The sequence below is a fragment of the Cervus canadensis genome, chromosome 9 (assembly GCF_019320065.1).
Source record: "Cervus canadensis isolate Bull #8, Minnesota chromosome 9, ASM1932006v1, whole genome shotgun sequence".
Lineage (NCBI taxonomy): Eukaryota > Metazoa > Chordata > Mammalia > Artiodactyla > Cervidae > Cervus > Cervus canadensis.
This window is the reverse complement of record NC_057394.1, coordinates 73930855-73949772: the sequence shown is the minus strand read 5'-3', so window position 1 is coordinate 73949772 and position 18918 is coordinate 73930855. Positions and strand designations below refer to the sequence as shown.

Below are 18918 nucleotides of genomic sequence, written 5' to 3'. Positions count from 1 at the left end.
CTTACAAATAGTTGAGAAAGAAGAAAAGCTAAAGGCAAAGGAGAAAAGGAAAGATATATGCATCTGAAAGCAGAGTTCCAGAGAGTAGCAAGGAGAGATAAGGAAGTCTTCCTCAGTGATAAATGCAAAGAAATAGAGGAAAACAATAGAATGGAAAAGACTAGAGATCTCTTCAAAAAAATTAGAGCCACCAAGGGAACATTTCATGCAAAGATGGACACAATAAAGGACAAAACTGGTATGGACCTAACAGAAGCAGAAGATATTAAGAAGAGGTGGCAAGAATACACAGAAAGAGCTTCATGACCCAGATAACCGCAGTGGTGTGATCACTCACCTAGAGCCAGACATCCTGGAGTGCGAAGTCAAGTGGGCCTTAGGAAGCATCACTACGAATAAAGCTAATGGAGGTGATGGTATTCCAGTTGAGCGATTTCAAATCCTAAAAGATGATGCTATGAAAGTTCTGTACTCAATATGCCAGCAAATGTGGAAAACTCAGTAGTGGCCACAGGACTGGAAAAGGTAAGTTTTCATTCCAGTCCCAAAGAAGGGCAATGTCAAAGACTATTCAAACTCCTGCACAATTGCACTTATCTCACACACTAACAAAATAATGCTCAAAATTCTCCAAGCCAGGCTTCAACAGTGCATGAACCATGAACTTCCAGATGTTCAAGCTGGATTTAGAAAAGGCAGAGGAACCAGAGATCAAATTGCCAACGTCTGTTGGATCATTGAGAAGCAAGAGAGTTCCAAAAAACATCTACTTTTACTTTATTGACTACACCAAAGCCTTTGACTGTGTGTGTGGCCACAGCAAACTGTGGAAAATTCTTAAAGAGATTGGAATACCAGACCACCTTTCCTGCCTCCTGAGAAGTCTGTATGCAGGTTAAGAAGCAACAGTTAGAACTGGACATGGAACAACAGACTGGTTCCAAATCAGGAAAGGAGTATGTCAAGGCTGTATATTGTCACCCTGCTTATTTAACTTATATCCAGAGTAAACCATGGGGAATGCCAGGCTGGAGGAAGCATAAGCTGGAGTCAAGATTGCCGGGAGAAATATCAGTAATCTCAGATATGCAGATGACACCACCCTTATGGCAGAAAGTGAAGAAGAACTAAAGAGCTTCTTGATGAAAGTGAAAGAGGACGGTGAAAAAGTTGTCTTAAAACTCAACATTCAGAAAACTAAGATCATGGCATCCAGTCCCATCACTTCATGGCAACTAGATGGGGAAACAATGGAAACAGTGAGAGACTTTATTTTCTCAGGCTCCAAAATACTACAGATGGTGATTGCAGCCATGAAATTAAAAGACACTTTCTCCTTGGAAGAAAAGCTATGACCAATCTAGACAGCATATTAAAAAGCAGAGATATTACTTTACCAACAAAGGTCAGCCTAGTTAAAGGTATGGTTTTTCCAATAGTAATGTATGGATGTGAGAGTTGGACCATAAAGAAAGCTGGGCGCTAAAGAATTGATGCTTTTGAACTGTGGTGTTGGAGAAGACTCTTGAGAGTCCCTTGGGCTGAAAGGGATCAAACCAGTCCATCCTAAAGGAGATCAGTCCTGAACATTCATTGGAAGGACTGATGCTGAAGCTGAAACTCCAATACTTTGGCCACTTAATGCAAAGAACTGACTCATTGGAAAAGACCCTGATGCTGGGAAAGATTGAAGGGGGGAGGAGAAGTGGACGACAGAGGATGAGATGGTTGGCTGGCATCACCAACACGATGGACATGAATTTGAGTAGGCTCTGGGAGTTGATGATGGACAGGGAAGCCTGGAGTGCTACAGTCCATGGGGTCGCAAAGAGTCGGACACAACTGAGCGACTGAAATGAACCCCTTTTCTGATCTCACCAGGCGACCTCATTGGTAAAGGTAACCCTTACAAGAAAGGAGTTAATAAGACTCCAATGGGGAGGCCCTTCCTCTTCACCTCTTGGTTACAGAAAGCTCAAGAACCAGCTCTACCTCTCTGCTAGATACTCGATGCCTGTATTTGTTCCTCTTCCTCTAGTGGAGATTCAGAATTTACAAACATTGCAGATAAGTGTTTTGTAAGGATTGAGCCCAGTTTCTTGTACTCCGCACCTAAAGTAGCTATTCTCGTGTCTTCCAAAAGTATATAGAACCTGACCAGATGCTTATGGGCTTATTTTTCTCGTCTGATTTTCACATGGAAAACTATGCCTTAAAGACTCAAAACCACTGTATTCCTTACAATACCAAAAAAAACAGGCTCACAAGGAGCGTTGGTGCACCCAAAAAGCAAAAGGATCACCTAAACATTTTTGTCCTCGAAAAAACTGCTTTCCCTGAAGAAAGCAAAATGCAAATTAGAGAGTCAAATAAAACATACAGTACTCAATTAGGAAACTTTTCATTCAACAATAAATAAAAAAGAAATATAAACCATCAGATATGATTAATTACTTTAAGGACAGAATGATATTTTCTTGAATGATTTGTTCTGCCCTTTACCAAATAAGACATCTGTCTACCTTCAAATTTGCAGTATAAATATATCTCTTTAAAATTACTGGGCAACATTACTGTGGCTTTTCAAAGGTCACCTTGAATAAACTAAGGGTTTTCTTGTGCAGTGTATTTTATGCTGAAAGGTTTTGCTTTTCATGCACTAGGACTAAGATTATACTGTTATACTATAACCAAATGATACTACCTTTTTCTTTTTTTGGTTAAAAAGTGTAAATTAGAAGCAAACATGATGAAAAGAAGTTCAACAGATTGTCACTGCAGTAAACAATACAAGGGAAATGGACGGGAGGGGGTAGCATAAGCTACCCATGGAACCATCCTGAAGCGTAGCAACATTAAGAGAAAGTTAGACTTAACTCTGACTAAAGTAAGAAACCTGTAATGGAAACAAAATTTTAAGCAAAAAGTTTACTTTCCTACCCACTTTCTTCTTCATGCCTTTAAGGTGTTTGATTTGGCTGCTAACAAAACTTTTCTCATTATTAAGTGTGGCTTGTGCAATCTACATGTGTGTGCATGCTCAGCTGCACAGTTGTGTCTGACTCTACAACCCCATGGACTGTAGCCTGCCAGACTCCTCTGTCCGTGGAATTTTCCAGGCAAGAAGACTGAAGCAGGTTGCCATTTCCTACTCCAGGTGATCTTCCCGACCAGGTTAATGACATTCACTTTCTTTTTTTTTTTCATTTAAAGCTTTATTAAATTTAATTGGAAGTCTGGTTTAATTCATATACATTCATCAATCACTGTCTCCCTCTCTGTGAATCCAAAATGTTTCAGAGAGTGTCTCAAAAATCATCATTCACAATAACTACTCCCCACTGGTATGCATGGGAACAAATGACATGGACAGACATTGCAATGCATCCCCCGTGATGTATTTGGAATAGTATCTTTCCTTCCAGGTTCAGTAATGCAGGGAGACGGAACAAACTAGCCTGACTTGAAAACCCTGGACCAAAGTCTAGGATTTGGCTTTGTAAACTGACTTTACAGTGTCAGGATGTGAGGGTACACTTTTCAGAGACAGGAAGAATGCATTTTTCAGAAGCATCACCAATCACTTTGTCATTTAAATCACCAAATATAATACACAGCCTCACGTCAGAGAGGATGTAAAAATGTCAGAGAAATGAAACTTTGGGAGAAGTGCTTAGTAGTACATAGGAGGGTCAGAACACTACTAACAGCTAGACATATGTCAAATTTATCTATGTTGATTTATACTTTAGAGTGTATGTATGCACATATGCATAACATTGATGTAATATAGGTCACTAGGAATTGACTCAGTGGCACACCAGACATCTTAAATAAAAGGTTGATGGTTTTTCTTACGGAGGAGGACTAAGTGCCAATAAATACAGAATTTGTTTTTCCAACATACTTTGTAATCATATTTCATTGGCATACTCATGCTTGTGTACTGGCACATCCATTCATATGGTAAATTGTTTCCCCCATTTTTATTAAAGAGAATATCTCATCTCTTTCCTTTTTAACACTTAGCAAAAAAAACTATAAATTTATTTACATTATGAAATGGACTGAAAGCTGCACAAAGATAGGAATCATGTCTTTATATTCATCCATGGAGAAGGAAATGACAACCCACTCCAGTATTCTTGCCTAGAGAATCCCATGGACAGAGGAGCCTGGTGGGCTACAGTCTGTGGGGTCGCACAGAGTCGGACACAACTGAAGCAACTTAGCATGCATGCATGCATTGGAGAAAGAAATGGCAACCCACTCCATTATTCTTGCCTGGAGAATTCCAGGGACAGGGGAGCCTGGTGCGCTGCCGTCTATGGGATTGCACAGAATTGGACACAACTAAAGCAACTTAGCAGCAGCAGCAGCATGCATGTCTAGTACTTGACTTAGGCCTGGCTCACAGGTGTTTAATAAATATCTGTTGGACTAAATGAATGCCCTTACAGAATAGACAAAGCGCATTCTATGTACTTCTCAAGTATCATTTTTCATTTAGAATAATTAGTTCTGGTTATACAGAAGCAGTAAACAGCTGTGCTGATGCTTTCAGAGTAATATCCTCAAGATAGTTCATTTCTTGGTTGCTCTCTCTACTGTTAGAGGCAGTGTGGTGTGAGCTAGGAAGTCAGCTGGAGTGAGGACAGATACTTCTGCCACCTACTGGTTGCTTAATCTTGGGCGCGCCATTCAGCTTCCTGCACCTCCATTTCTTCATCTGTAAAGTGAGCTCACTTATCTCAAAGGGAGTTTATGGAGAGTAAATGACTTACTACATACACTACTTAGAAAAGTACCTGGAATACCATAATCTCTCAGTAAATACTGGCCCTTCTGTAAGTAGTATTATTCTAGGAATTTCCTCAGTTCTGGAGTTAGATTACACTACAGTGACATAGGACCTTCAATAGGGAATCTCTGCAAATTTGAAGTCACTCATGGATGGAAAATGATGGAGACTCCACATCAGTGCTTGTTTTCTTGTTGGCTACAACAAAGGGAGGGGAACACAATGAATTCTCACTGACTCTTAAAACTTTTGTCTGGAAGTGACTCACATCTGACATTTTATTTCCAAAACAGATGGTGAAATGCCATCTACAGTGTGTTTGGAGGAGGAGAGGATAACAATTTTTACCTATTAGTCTGTTAGCATTTGTGTTTTTGGTCGATCTTGACAGAATTAGGTCATGCCCAGAAATCTTGAGCTCAACTGATCACCACCAGTTCTCTAGCCAAGCCCAAATTCAGTTCTGATTGTATTTTGTGTGTATGTTTAGCAAAATATTCTTTTGTTCCTTTTACTCTTTTGTCTGCTCCACGGGATAGTTTTCGTTATCAAATATCAAGTAACCAATTAATTGTTCAATTATGCCTTACCAGGTAAATTCATTTTTCCTTCTAGCTTATGAAGGTGATTGATTCCTGGCCAGGAGTGGGGAGGGGGGATATCCTTTTTAAGAAAATTGAGTGCATTCTAATAAGTCTAAAATGTAACTATCAAAAATTTCCTGGAGAAAAATGATGATTCCTGAACCCTATTTGTGCTAAAATAACACCAAAGTCCAATTAGTGAATAGTTACACTGATAGTAACACTAATTATCATAATACAACCTAACTGGGAATCTTCCCTTCGTTAATTACTGGCTCTGTACCTCCTCTTTTCTGGCAATTATGTACTATACTTGTAAAATCACAATCATGAATAAAATGTATATATAATGCTCAGTGTTTCTACAAGTCAGTCTTGAAAGGCAAAACAAAGCTATAAGGACAAAAATAAATAAATATTGGGAAATAGTACGTATTATAGCACATTCATCCTCCCAGCTGACATCATTAGAGGTGTCACGCGTGAGATCATAGCTGCTATAAACTTGCACATACAAGTGAAATGTCAGTGCAGCGTGACTGCCTGTGCAGCCATGAGAGAGCTGGCAGAGGGTCCTCTGTGTGACCGCCTGATGCTCTCCAAGAGCAGGAAGCCTGAATGAGCGCTCCTTCAGGAAAAGAAGTGCTTGTTGACCTTGTGTGAGGTATTAAAAGAGTCTCTTAGAGTACTCAAAATTTAGTGACCTAAATAGGTACATCACAGAGTAAAAATTTTTGATGGTGCTTGGAAATTATTAATCACATCTAGGGTTAAAACTTATTGAAAACTTAGAGTAGTTTTAAAGTTAAAAATTTTTCAATTAATTATGTTTTAATTCAAAATTAAAAATTTTTAATTAAAATTTTAAAAATTAGAGTAGTCTCTATTATCTTTTTTCCTGGAATAGTTCACATGTTACAGAAGAATATAGCTAAATGCATATGTTGGAATATTAAATAAGAGGTGTGGTAGAGGAGTGATTTAGTTAAAGGTTCAGTAATACATATTCAATTTCAGTGGGAAAGCAGGGTGAATAGCATGTGAGTGAGAATAAAAGGAAAGGAATATATCTTATGCATATTAAGTTGCTATACTATATCTCCAACACCAAGAACATTGCCTAATACAGGATAAGTACTCAGTAAATATATTTTTGAATGAAAACATTGAAGAAAGGAGAGAACAAAATAAGTGAATATCCATTTTATTGGATGATACTGTTTACTCAGAGTTGAAAGCACAACTCTCAATACCTGTCTTGTACTCACTATCTTTAAATGATAAACAGAAAAACAAGCATGATTCAAAAGAAACAGAACTTCAGAGTTTTTAAAAGAGTCTGTTCAAATATTGAAAACCCTGCAAATGATCAAAGACTGGACTCTTAGTAATATCAAGATAATTTCCACATAGAAAATAGGGAAAATACCAGGAGAACAAATGAGAGAACAAATAACTAAATTTTCTCAATTCCCACTTCCCTCAAAAAAAAAAACAATAGATTTTAGATTTTAGAAATTACAGATGAAAATGTTTTTATTATTATAGTCTATTCAGATCCTCTGACCATTTTTCAATCAGGTTGTTTGGTGTTTTTGTTGTTGTTTTGTGTTTTACAAGTTCATGATACATTTTGGATATTAACCTCTCATCAGATATAGATATATGGTTCCCTAATATTTTTTCTGATTTGATAGGCTGCCTTTTCATTTTACTGATTTTTTTCTATGCAGAAACTTTTTAGTTTGATTTAGTTCCACTTGTTTGTTTTTTTTATTGCCTTTGCTTTTGATGTGTGCTAAGTCACTTCAGTCATATCCTACTCTTTCTGACCCTATGAACTGCAGCCCTCCAGTCTCCCCTGTCTGCGAGGATTCTCTAGGCAAGAATATTGGAGTGGGTTGCCTTGTCTTTCTACAGGGGATCTCCCTGACCCAGGGATCAAACCCATGTCTCTTATGTCTTCTACACTGGCAGGCAGGTTCTTTACGACTAGTGCCACCAGGGGATCTTTTGATATCAAACTCAAAAACTCATTGCCAAGACAAATGTCAAGGAGCTTACTGCCTGTGTTTCCTTCTAAGAGTTTTATGGTTTCAGGTCTTACATTTTAAAGCCTTTGACTCATTTTTAGTTAATTTTCATGTATCATGTAAGATTGGTCCAGTTCTATTCTTTTGCATGTGGCTGTTCAGTTTTCCCAACACCATTTTTCGAAGAGACTGTCCTTTCTGCATTGTGTACTCTTGGCTCCTTGGCCATAAATTAACTGAGAAAATAAATATGTCGATTTATTTCTGGGCTCTCTATTCTGTTTCATTAAGTTGTGTGTCTGTTTTTATGTCAATATCATACTGTCTTGGTTCGTATAGCTTTGTAATATAGTTTGAAGTCAAGAAGCATCATGCCTCCAGCTTTGCTATCTCTCTCTCTCAGGATTGCTTTGTTTATTTGGGCCATTTGTGGCTCCATACAAATCTTAAGATTCTATATTCTATTTCTGTGAAAAATAACATTGGAATTTTGGTGGAGATTGCATTGAATCTGTAGATTGCTTTGGATAATATGAACATTTCAACAGAATCAATTCTTTGAATCTGTGAGCATGGAATATAATTCCTTTTTTTTTTTTTCTACTTCAATTTCTTTCTTCAGTGTCTTTGTTTTCATCATACAGGTCTTTAACCTCTTTGGTTAATTTTATTCCTAGGTATTCTTTTTGACATAGTTGTGAATGAGGTTTTTCTTAATTTCTCTTTCTGATAGTTCATTAGCTATAGTCATTTTTAACATATGTCTTTGTATAGCTTTTTAGTGTTGCTCTAATTACGTTGCTCAATAATTCAGTTCAGTTCAGTTGGTCCCTCAGTTGTGTCCAACTCTTTGCAACACCATGGACCACAGCACCCCAGGCCTCCCTGTTCATCACCAGTGCCTGGAGTTTACTCAAACTCATTTCCATTGAGTCAGTGACGCCTTCCAATCATCTCATCCTCTGCTGTCCCCTTCTCCTCCAACCTTCAATCTTTCCCAGCATCAGGGTCTTTTCAAATGAGTCAGCTCTTCGCATCAGGTGGCCAAAATATTGGAGTTTCAGCTTCAACATCAGTCCTTCCAATGAACACACAGGACTGATCTCCTTTAGGATGGACTTGTTGGATCTCTTTACACTCCAAGAGACTCTTGTCTTCTTCAACACCACAGTTCCAAAGCATCAGTGTTTCAGCACTCAGCTTTCTTTATAGTCCAACTCTCACATCCATACATGACTACTGGAAAAACCATAGCCTTGACCAGATGGACCTTTGTTGGTAAAGTAATGTCTCTGCTTTTTAATATGCTGTCTAGGTTGGTCATAACTCTCCTTCCAAGGAGTAAGTGTCTTAATTTCATGACTGCAGTCACCATCTGCAGTGATTTTGGAGCCCAAGAAAATAAAGTCTGTAACTGTTTCCATTGTTTCCCCATCTAGTTGCCATGAAGTGGTGGGACCAGATGCTGTGATCTTAGTTTTCTGAATGTTGAGTTTTAAGCCAACTTTTTCACTCTCCTCTTTCACTCTCATCAAGAGGCTCTTTAGTGCTTCTTCACTTTCTGCCATAAGGGTGGTGTCATCTGCATTTCTGAGGTTATTGATATTTCTCCCAGCAATCTTGATTCCAGCTTGTACTTCCTCCAGCCCAGTGTTTCTCATGATGTACTCTGCATATAAGTTAAATAAGCGGGGTGACAATATATAGCCTTGACATACTCCTTTTCCTATTTGGAACCAGTCTGTTGTTCCATGTCCAGTTCTAACTGTTGCTTCCTGACCTGCATACAAATTTCTCAAGAGTTGGGTCAGGTGGTCTGGTATTCCCATCTCTTGAGGAATTTTCCACAGTTTATTGTGATCCACACAGTCAAAGGCTTTGGCATAGTCAATAAAGCAGGAATAGATTTTTTTTTTGGAACTCTCTTGCTTTTTCGATGATCCAGTGGATGTTGGCAATTTGATCTTTGGTTCCTCTGCCCTTTCTAAAACCAGCTTGACTTGAACATCTGGAAGTTCACGGTTCACGTATTGCTGAAGCCCGGCTTGGAGAATTTTGAGCATTACTTTACTATCGTGTGAGATGAATGCAATTGTGTGGTAATTTGAACATTCTTTGGCATTGCCTTTCTTTGGGATTGGAATGAAAACTGACCTTTTCCAGTCCTATGGCCACTGCTGAGTTTTCCATATTTGCTGGCATATTGAGTGCAACCCTTTCACAGCATCATCTTTTAGGATTTGAAATAGCTTAACTGGAATTAGATCACCTCCACTACCTTTGTTCATAGTGATGCTTCTAAGGTCCACTTGACTTCACATTCCAGGATGTCTGGCTCTAGGTGAGTGATGACACCATTGTGATTATCTGGGTTGTGAAGATCTTTTTTGTACAGTTTTCATGTGTATTCTTGCCACCTCTTCTTAATATCTTCTGTGTCTGTTAGGTCCATACCATTTCCCTCCTTTATTGAGCCCATCTTTGCATGAAATGTTCTCTTGGTATCTCTAATTTTCTTAAAGAGATCTCGTCTTTCCCATTGTATTGTTTTCCTCTCTTTCTTTGCATTGATCACTGAGGAAGGCTTTCTTATCTCTCCTTGGTATTCTTTGGAACTCTCCATTCAAATGGGAATATCTTTCCTTTTCTCCTTTGCTTTTCGCTTCCCTTCTTTTCACAGATATTTGTAAGGCCTCCTCAGAAAGCCTTTTTTTTTTTTGCATTTCTTTTTCTTGAGGATGGTCTTGATCCCTGTCTCTTGTATAATGTCACAAACCTCCATCCATAGCTCAATAATTAGCTTGCTCTAATTATTACATTCTATGTACATAGCTCATCTCAGTCTACTGGTGGTGTCATTTTACAAGTCCAAGTGAAGTACAGAAATTTTTCCATCTGTGTGTGTGTGTGTGCACACTCCAGGCTCCTCTGTCCGTGGAACTCTCCAGTCAAGAATACTGGAGTTGGTTGCCGTTTCCTTCAGGATATTTCCTGATTCAGGGGTGAAACTCACGTTCTTTGTGTCTCCTGCTTTGGGAGGCAGGTTCTTTACCAGCTGAGCTATCGGTGAAACCCTTACATCACTTTACCCTCCCTCATTTATATTTGTTTTAAACATTACCTCTGTACACAATTCAGGCACAACACTGCCACATCAGGCAGTGTTGTAATTTTTGCTTCAACAACAAAATTGTGTTGTCAATTTTGAGAACACTAGAGGAAAAGTAAAGCCTGTTCTTGCTTCCCTTGTGTTTATGATTGCCATTCGCCATTCTTTTAGACTAGTTCTGAGGCTGACAAATTCTTTTTCATTGTCTGAAAATATTTTCATTTCTTTTTTTTCCTAAAGCATATTTTCACTGTTTGTAGGATTCTGGGTTGACAGTTCTTTTAGCACATAGCAAAAATTTTACACTTCCCCTGACCACCATAGCTTTGAATTTGAAATACGCTGTCATTTTAATTGCTTTACCTCTATAGGTGAGATGTCATTTTTCTCTGGCTGCCTTTTACATTTTCCTATGTCCTTATTTTTCAGAACTTTAATTACAGCATGTCTTAGCATATATTTCTTTGGGTTTACTGTTTCTTTGGGTTTATTATGGTCACTCAGCTTCCTAAATCTGTACACATTTATGTTGTGTTTTTCTTTTTTCAAATTTAGGAAGTATTCAGCCGTTATTTCTTCAGACTCTATTTCAGTCCTGCTTTCTTTCTCATCTCCTTCCAGGACTCCAATAACCCAAATGTTAGATGTTGTAATCCATAAATCTCTGAGGCTCTGTTCAATTTTTTTCAGTCTCTTTACTCTCTACTGTTCAGATTGGTTGATTTCTATTGTTCTGTTTTCTGGTTAACTAATTTTTTTTTTCTTCTGTCCCCTTCATTCTTCTGTTAAACCCATCTACTAAGGTTTTTATTTTGTTTGCTTTATTTAATAGTTCTTATATTTCCATTTAGTACCTCTTTACATCATCTGTTTTATTTATTTATTTTGCTGGAACTGTTTGCTGAGTCTTTCTCTATTTTTTTCTTTCAAGTATGTTCATAATTGCTCACTGAAGCCTAGCCTTTTTCATCATGGCTGGTTTAAAATCCTTGTCAGGAAATTCTAATATCCTTGTCATCTCAGCATTGGCATCTATTAATGATCTTTGTATATTCCATTTGAGATCTTCCAGATTCATGGTATAACAAGTAATTCAAAATTGAAATATGTTTTAAATTATTATTTTCTGAGATAATTTTATCTCATTTAACTCTTCTATTTTAGTTGACTTTCTCTTACATTGCTCCACCTGGGCAGGTGGGGAGAACAGCCTCTTCACTACCAGGTGGAGATAGCAATCTAGGTTCCCCACTTCCCTTCCATTGACATCTAGGGAGTGGGCAACTCTTCATTACTGCTTCCCAGGGGTGGGAGTTCCAGCTCCCCACATGGTGTCCACTATTGGGGGGTGGCCTCATTGCTTTCCGTTAGTAGTAGGAGTCCTGACTCTACTGTGCCTCCTTCTGATACCATCCCATAAGAAAGAGAGAAGGATGCCTCATTCCTGTCCACAGGGGAAGGCGATGCAGGCTCTCCACAGGTTTTCCACTGACTCCTTTGGCGGGGAGGGGACCTGGTCAGCAACCAGCAGAGATGAGAGTCCTGGCTCCTATTTCACTTTCTCTGATATCACCACCCCTGTGTGGATGTGAGGCCGCCCCATTAGACCATCATGAGGTTTCAGATTTACACTCCACACTCATCCTTTGCTAGTGTGTGTCTGTGGGGGGCGTAGCTTCTCTGTGGTGTTTGACTGGAGTACAGTAATTGTCTTGAAGTTTCCTGTCTTCCTAGGATACCCTTTTCTTCATCTTTCTGCTAGAGAAACATGCTTTTATGGGGCTTTTCCTTTTTTTTTTTGTCTGTACCTGTTGTCCTGTTTGGATTGCTAGCTTCTTTGCCTCCAAATCTAGGGTATCTGAGACAAAAAAATAAAATAGGGAGGAACTCACCACTTTGTCTCAGGCCCTGTGGTCCTTAACCTGTCCGCCTTCCATGCTCCATTCAGTTTTGTTATGTTTGTTTTGTATATATGTATCATCCAATTTATTTTTAAGTTATATTGGTGAAAACATCAGATATCAGGTTTCTGCTTGTGAAATTGGTTACTTAAATTTAACATACTTTTAAGGAAAATCATTATAGCAAGTGGTCTTCCTCAAACTATTAGAATTAGTTTGTGTTTGTAGGGATAGAAATTATCCTGTTTTAAATTAATGACAGAGGTACACTATTTGTAACAATTAATCAACAGGTAATCATTATTTTGACAGAAAAAATTATATCTCTAGAAAAACAAGTATATTAAAATATACCTCAAATGATTATAATTTTAATGTTTTTATGTATCCCTTATATTGATATGTCCTTTTACAATTAAGTTATGGAAAAAATTAAATAGCCATAAAATGTAAAATTTTTGTTCTCAATGACTATAATTTTCTGCAGATTTTCAAAGTAACAAAAATTGTTTTAAATTAATTCATTGAATGCTTATTAAAAACATAGTATGTGCCAGACATTGTGCTAGAGAGATAATCATGAGCAAATTGTATAGTTTCTGCCTTAATCAAGCACAGTGTTCTCCTATAATAAAATATCAAAAAAAAACTGAAATTGAACCTTCTGTGAAAGCATTTTATATGTTTTTATGAATGGTGATGCTCAGGAAAGTCAGAATGTTGATATTATCTTTTGAGTATATGTCTCCAAGTACTATATAGAGAGAAACAGAGTTTTCAAATAGCAGCATTTATCACTAATGTTTACAAAACTAAATTGAACTTAAAAGTGATATCATAAATTGTTCCATCAATATACAACAAATATATTTCAGTTGTTTTCTCTAATATCACGTAGATTTTTAATATTGGTTTAAAGTGTAACATAGTTTAGACAGTGTTATCCAATGATGGCCAAGATTGTTGATGGTTTATATTAGCTGAAAGCTATAAAATCATCCAGCGACTCTGTGAGCATTAGAATAATAATTTACCAAGACAATTACCACATACTGGAATTTTTTGCAGCTCTAATTCAGTATTATTAATAATGGATAAAATTGCACTTTTCTCAGGTTGCTGTGGGCAGTAGGGAATTATTTCAATGAATATTTCAGCACATTATTTTAATCATTGTTCCACCAAATCCAAGTGGGCAATATTTTATAGTTCTTAATTCAGTTACTGAGAAACCATGGTCATTAAATTGCAAACTATTTGTAGTGGGGTCTATCCTGTGATTTACAAGCCTTGTTAAAAACAGTGTAAAAGAATGCAAACTGTGCCATTAATACTTGTAATTTGATGCTGCATTTATTCTAAACTCCCAGTGATTAATGTTTTTAGTAGAAGAAGGAACATTGTAAGGAAAGCAGACCTGAATGTTATAATGCCTAAAATATGAGAATGTTACTATTTTAAGTTTGTTCATTTGCAGAGGAAACATAAGTATACAAATGCAGTTGTAAAACAGAAATAGCTCAAAAGTTACCTTAATTTTCCAATAAGACTAGAGAAATAAAGATTTAATTGTATTCATTATTAAGAATTAAATTTACCATAATATGTAATATATAATGCCTTTCACGTTCTTGATGGGTTCAGTGTGTGAAAGTCGCTCAGTCATGTCCAACTCCTTGCAGCCCCATGGACTATACAGTCCATGGAACTCTCCAGGCCAGAATACTGGAGTGGATAACCTTTTGCTTCTCCAGGGAATCTTCCCAACCCAGGGATTGAACCCAGGTCTCCAGATAATATTTAATCCTAATAAAAAGAAAGTGTGCAAAGCTTTTAAATTTCATTGTGTAAACAGTCTGTTAATTCATATAACTTGAAAAAGTGTATTTCCAGTTATATATCATTATTAATAAACATTCTTGTTTTTCATGTTCCCATTCTTAGCCAATTGCATGATTTCTGGCGTTTGGATTATTGGGAAGATGATCTTCGTCGAAGGAGAAGGTTTGTCCGTAATGCATTTGGCTCCACTCACGCTGAAGCGTTGCTCAAAGCTGCGATTGAGTACGGTGAGTTCTGGTGCCTCTTACGCAGGAATGCTCCTCCGTGTGAGGTGACTCTCTGTGGTTGACAGTTCTTTTTTCTTTCAGTACCTTTTCAGGTTCTCCATGTCATAAGTCAAAAATGTTCTACTTTAGTCTACTTTATTGTGCAGCATCATTTAGGTTACACTTAATTAACCCAGTATTTCTCCCACTTGATGTATGTTAGACTCTTCAGCTTCTTTGTAATAGATTAGAAGACTTTGCATAATTGGTTATTACCCACCATCCTTCTCACACAGCCTAAAACAAGAGTAAAGTCACTTTCCTTTTCAGCATGTTTCGAATTTTGGTCTTTCAGATTTTTTCACTTAAAAGAATTTACTATAGTAACTGTGTATTCAAATATATATTTTTGTGTATAATTTGTGTGGGTATGTATACATATGTACACTGTGTGAGTATACATGAAATATATATGCAAACATGTGTACTGTTATTTATATACGCATATACCTGCACATACTTGAGTATTTAACTGAAATAAATATCTTGTTAATAATCTTACTACATGGCATTCTCTATTTTAACCCTATTCTATTCTATCATTTTCAGTCTAATAAAATAAATCAAGCCTCTGTATGCCTGTGTAAGTTCACAATCCTCCAACTGCAAATAAAGTTTGAAAAATACCATACTATATTAAAGATAGCATGAGCTATCACACCACAGTAGAACTGCACCCTAAATTGTCCTCTATAAAATGTGCAATAGATAGTAAATATCAAAAATTTTTTTGTAATTTAATCAAAATGCTGCTACTTTAGATTTCTGTCCACCAAAAAGTGTACATAGGGCTATTCTGTCTGTGCACCTAATTTTAAATAGTCTAAGAAATTTAAGTTTGATTGATCATATCGCAAATTTTATAAACATGCCCTCATAAAATACCATAATTGAATACTGTCCATATATTTTTGTTATTAACTACTTTTATTCTCACAGTCACTTGATTTTGTTTTTATTTTTTTATTTGAGAGTAATAAGTGAGCCATGGGGCTTCCCAGGTGGCTCAGTGGTAAAGAGGAGGATTCTGCCCCTGGTTCAGGAAGATCCCCTGGAGTGGGAGATGGCAACTCACTCCAGTATTCTTGCCTGGAAAATCCCATGGCCAGAGAAGCCTGGTGGGCTACAGTTTGTGGGGTCACAAAAGAGTTGAACATTACTTAGTGACAAAACAACACCAACATACGATAGTGAGCCATGTGTTTTAAAATTTACCATAATAATATGTAGCAGAGGATGCCATTCATGTTCTGATAGATTAAATAGAGAAAATATGTAACCTTAATAGAAAGAAAATGTACACAGCTTTGAAAATTTACTGTATAAATAGTCTGTGAATTGATATAATTTACCAAGGATCACAACAAAAATAAATATGTGAGGATTCCAGGCTCCTCTGTCCATGGAATTCTCCAGGCAAGAATAGTGGAGTGGGTAGCCATTCCCTTCTCCAGGGGACCTTCCTGACTCAGAGATTGAACCCCAGTCTCCTGGACTGCAGGCAGATTCTTTACAGTCTGAGTCACCAGGTAAGCCCCAAAACTATTATACCTAAAATAATACTATACAGTAAAAGTAACTACAGGAGAGACAGTGCTAAAATATATATATACATACATATATATATATATATATATATATATATATATATATATAAAATAGTTGACTTGTACTGTAGGTGATTTCTTTAATCAACTCAAAAAAAAAATCACCTGAGGATTCTGATACCTAAGGATTTAACACCAACTTAAAATGAGTTGTTACCTTTATGTCCTACAAAAGAAATTCTTAAAAATATCTACTTAAAGTGGCATGCTTTATAATATGAACTTAAAATTTTTAAAACTTCCATTTTATATACATCCATTTAGGCATTTTCATCAATTCATGTTGAATTCATCTCATTTGAAATTAGAAACATCTAAAAACAATTTGTATTAGAGGTTGGGCTGGCGTGATATTATTAGTGACACTGAGTTGCCAATACCACATTTGTATAGGATTCACTTTATACCACATTTGTCATTTTACAGGTTGCTTGTAGAAAGGGTGTTAGAAAAATATTTCTTTTGCTTCTCTATAAAAATGGATGCCTTATTGAGTATATTCAATTTGTAAAATGTCTCTTTTGCTAAACCAGTGTCAAACCTTATCAGAAACAAACTTATTGTTTTATTAACATCTTTTTAAGATTGACTGTCATGTATTTTAGTAATATAGTAACCATTATTAATGTATCTAAACTAAAATATAAAATTCTGATTTTTAAATAGGTGAAAGATATAGGTGATAGTAAACATCTGTGTAGTATAAATGTGTCTTAAAATATATAGTGATTTATGAGGGCTTCCCAGGTGGTGCTAGTTGTAAAGAACCTCCTGGCCAATGCAGGAGACATAAGAGACGCAGGTTCGATCCCTGGGACAGGGAATCTCCTGGAGGAGGGCCTGGCAACCTACTCCAGTGTTCTTGCCTGGAGAATCCCATGGACAGAGGAGCCTGGTGGGCTACAGCCCATAGTGTCGCAGAGAGTCAGACGTGACTGAAGCATAACACAGTTGTTGATGAATTTTGAATAGTAGATCATTGGCAATATTCAGAACCTGTTATCCCTCCTGAGTTGGATTCTTTGATAAAAGGAAAGTAGGGTATGTTTTTATTTTATGCATATTTAGAACAAAGACCACATGTATGCCGTAAAGCACTCAGGACATCTACATGGTACCCAGGCCAGGTTTACTTTGGGGCCATTCCTGGAGTTAAGGTAGAGTGCGCTATACTGTGGTCAGTCGCTTCAGTCATGTCCAACTCTTTGTGACCCCATGGACTGTAGCGCACCAGGCTCTCTGTCCATGGCTTTCTCCAGGCATTGAATTCGTGGGATCTTCCCAACCCAGGGATTGAACCCATGGTTCCTGCATTTCCTGCATTGCAGGCAGACTCTTTTACCGCTGAGCCACCTGGGAAGCCCCTAGGATGGATAATACAAGACAAAAAAGAACTCAAACAATTCTACTTCCAGAAACAGTTCTAGAACACTCCTCTTCAACTTCACATCAGAGGACTTCAGGAAGTGGGTAGAAGGTAGGGAGTAAGGTGAAGTGTGGAGGATGTGAAGAGGTGAGTGAAAAGTTCTCCCTGGAGTGATCTGTACCTAGAAGTAGAAAGAGGAATTACAGATGGCCAGGAACATAGTCCTGTATCTTCTCCCAAACACTTTTGTGCCTTCTAACCTATGTATAAAGTATTTCTTCAGAAGAAATAGGAAGTAAATGTCAGTAATTATTACAAAGCACTTCATTCAGTGAAAATAGATGTTGAAAGACTTAATTGAAAACATATTTTGTATATTTTAGAGAAAGCTTTTGTATTCACATTTTCCCAGAACATTCATAAAAGCTAACAAAACTCAGACCATCATCTGGCCATTCTGCCTGCCATTAAACATTTAAATGTGTTTTAAGTACCTAAAAGTCTGGCAGTGTGTAGACTAACATCCAAATGATTTAATGTTTTGGTTTGTGTAGACATAGATGAAGGGTATAAATATAGTACAAACCTACGAATTTTGAGAGAGCTTCTAGAACTAGTTGAAATTCAATTATTTCTTCTTCTGTATTAAATAATTGCAGTATTTCAAATTGTGTCTTGAAAGTTAAACATTAAATGCACAGAGAAACTGCTATAATCTATAGTCAGTTTTGTTTTGTTTTTTTCTGTTCATCTACATTGTGGCAACAAAATTATTTTAGGAACAAAAGAATATTTTATGACTGGAATGTTAAGTATGGCTAGAAGTATTTGAATCAGTGATCTAAGTTTTTAGAATGTTAACCAAGTTGTACAAGCTGAAAGAATAACCTAAAATTATTTAAACAGGGAATATTTACATGGCCATCAAAGCAGTCCCTGAGATTGATCACTGGTCATGTCTCTCTGTTCATGTTGTACACTATGTTTCAAGAATGTGAGCCTATATTAATATAATAGAAGTGAAACTGAATTTGCAGAGCTAATGTTTTAATAAATATGTTTTGAATCACTAGAGTTTTCCTTCAACTCAGACATTTTAGATTAAATTATAGTTAAACTTTCGTGTGCTGGGCAGAAACAGTTGCAATTTAAATTTCCTGACATTATTTTTAGGTAATTTATTTGGAGCCACAAAACAAATACATTAGCAATACTTTCTTTTAAATGAACAAATAATCAGAATTGGATATATTTTCAAAGAGACATAAAGGAGAATTATTTCATATTTACTTTGAAAAGTGTTCTCTTCCATTTCATTATTAAAACTTTTGGTTGACCTTTTTCAGTTGGAAAACATCCTTAGCACTGATGGAGTTTTTCATGCTTCTTAGTAATACTAATGAGTTGAA

At 36.8% G+C, this 18918-nt stretch overlaps 1 protein-coding gene across 10 annotated transcripts in view; it reads left to right on the top strand.

Moving 5' to 3' along the window:
- Window positions 1-18918, top strand: part of NBEA (neurobeachin) — a 644508-nt gene that overhangs the window by 380991 nt on the left and 244599 nt on the right. For all 10 annotated transcript variants that reach the window (XM_043477413.1, XM_043477415.1, XM_043477416.1 and 7 more), the window contains one exon: window positions 14373-14497. In XM_043477413.1, the coding sequence (XP_043333348.1) occupies window positions 14373-14497 (125 nt within the window). The remainder of the gene's footprint in view (window positions 1-14372; window positions 14498-18918) is intronic.